Here is a 1,459-nt window from a genome sequence, read left to right as displayed (position 1 = left end):
TCAAACCATTAAGATTAAGTTTAAATAGGTTAGGACATGAAATTATTTTCATGGTGCGATAAGCGTAAACAACAATCGAATTAAAAAGTTGTGAATTGCCAATAGTTACTAATGACGTCGTTTTCTTTCTTTTTCTTGTTTTTCCTAACATTTTATAATCTCCTTTTTTATTTCTTTTTTAAACTCATCCAATAGAGTTTGATGAGAGGATATTTCTCAAGATTCATTGATTTCTCAAAATATCTTCGAGTGGTGATTTTGAGCATTGCCAATCTCCTCCATCAACTCACTAATCTTCAATAGCAAATTTCGAAGAGCAATGTGATTCAAGATCAATACCTTAGAAAAAATCTAAGTAGTAGAAGTCGTGGAGTTACAATAGCATGCTCTCATTGTAACAAGCAAGGTCACACATAAGATGTGTGCTACCAAAAGCATGGTATTCTCCCATTTCTATCCACGGCAGCAACGACAGCAACATAACACCACAATCAATCACGTGATTATTTGGGAGTATGATGATATATTCAGTGACAAAACAATCACTATAAAATAACATTGGAATATCAAGACCTGAGTTCAAAAATTTGCTTTGTTAGAGTTGATCAAAGATAAAATTGTGCAACAATTTTATAATACAAACCAAATTTTGACTAATTCCATTTAAATTTTTACTTTAAATAAAATTATTGTATTGCATTTTAATACGAGAATTATGAGTATTATTATTCCAAAATCTACATAAAAAATATTTTTTATGACTAATTTTATGTACTTCTATTATAATTAATTATCATCAATATTAAACTAATAAAAAAATAATTTAGATAACAAATATTATAACTATTAACTTTTTATAAAAATAAGTGTTCGCAAATTTACTCTAAATTTTCCGTGTTGCAGGCACTGGAATAATTTACCTTGTTGCAACTTGCAAGTACAACAACAAAAGAGGGCCAAGTACGTGACCCCGGTTCCAAGTTAAAAGCAAAGAGATTAAGAGAAAATTAAACCACTTCTTTCTCTCCCTTCAATTCTTTTCTTTTTTTTTTTTATTTTCTCTGCTCCTATCTTACTTGAACCATTATAAATACCCACCTCCACCATTCCCTCGTTTTCCAAGCTAACACACAAAATAATCCCACATCAAACACAAACCCAATTTTCCAAACACAAAAGGAGAAAAAAAATGAGACCTATTTCCAAAACAAGCACCACCAGCACTACTACTACTACTACTAAATTAGCACCTATGGCAACACCAACAAAAATTGGTAACACTAATAATTACTCATCACCATGGCACACACCAATTCCTTACCTCTTTGGAGGCCTTGCTGCCGTGTTTGGCCTCATGTTCTTTGCTCTATTGGTGCTTGCTTGCTCTTATTATTGCAAACTCTTTGCTCAACAACAACAAAATGGTGATAACAATAACAACAATGTTGGAGAGTTGGAG

At 31.7% G+C, this 1,459-nt stretch overlaps 1 protein-coding gene across 1 annotated transcript in view; it reads left to right on the top strand.

Annotated features, from left to right (window-relative positions):
• The window catches only part of LOC107605457 (protein GLUTAMINE DUMPER 1), a gene marked incomplete in the record, with an annotated part of 1,285 nt that continues 846 nt past the window's right edge, over positions 1,021-1,459 (top strand). Inside the window, 1 exon segment of the mRNA XM_016307344.2 lies at positions 1,021-1,459. Coding sequence (XP_016162830.1) covers positions 1,190-1,459 — 270 coding nt within the window.

This window comes from Arachis ipaensis, chromosome B06 (genome assembly GCF_000816755.2).
Source record: "Arachis ipaensis cultivar K30076 chromosome B06, Araip1.1, whole genome shotgun sequence".
NCBI lineage: Eukaryota > Viridiplantae > Streptophyta > Magnoliopsida > Fabales > Fabaceae > Arachis > Arachis ipaensis.
This window is presented reverse-complemented; position numbering and strand designations above follow the sequence as displayed.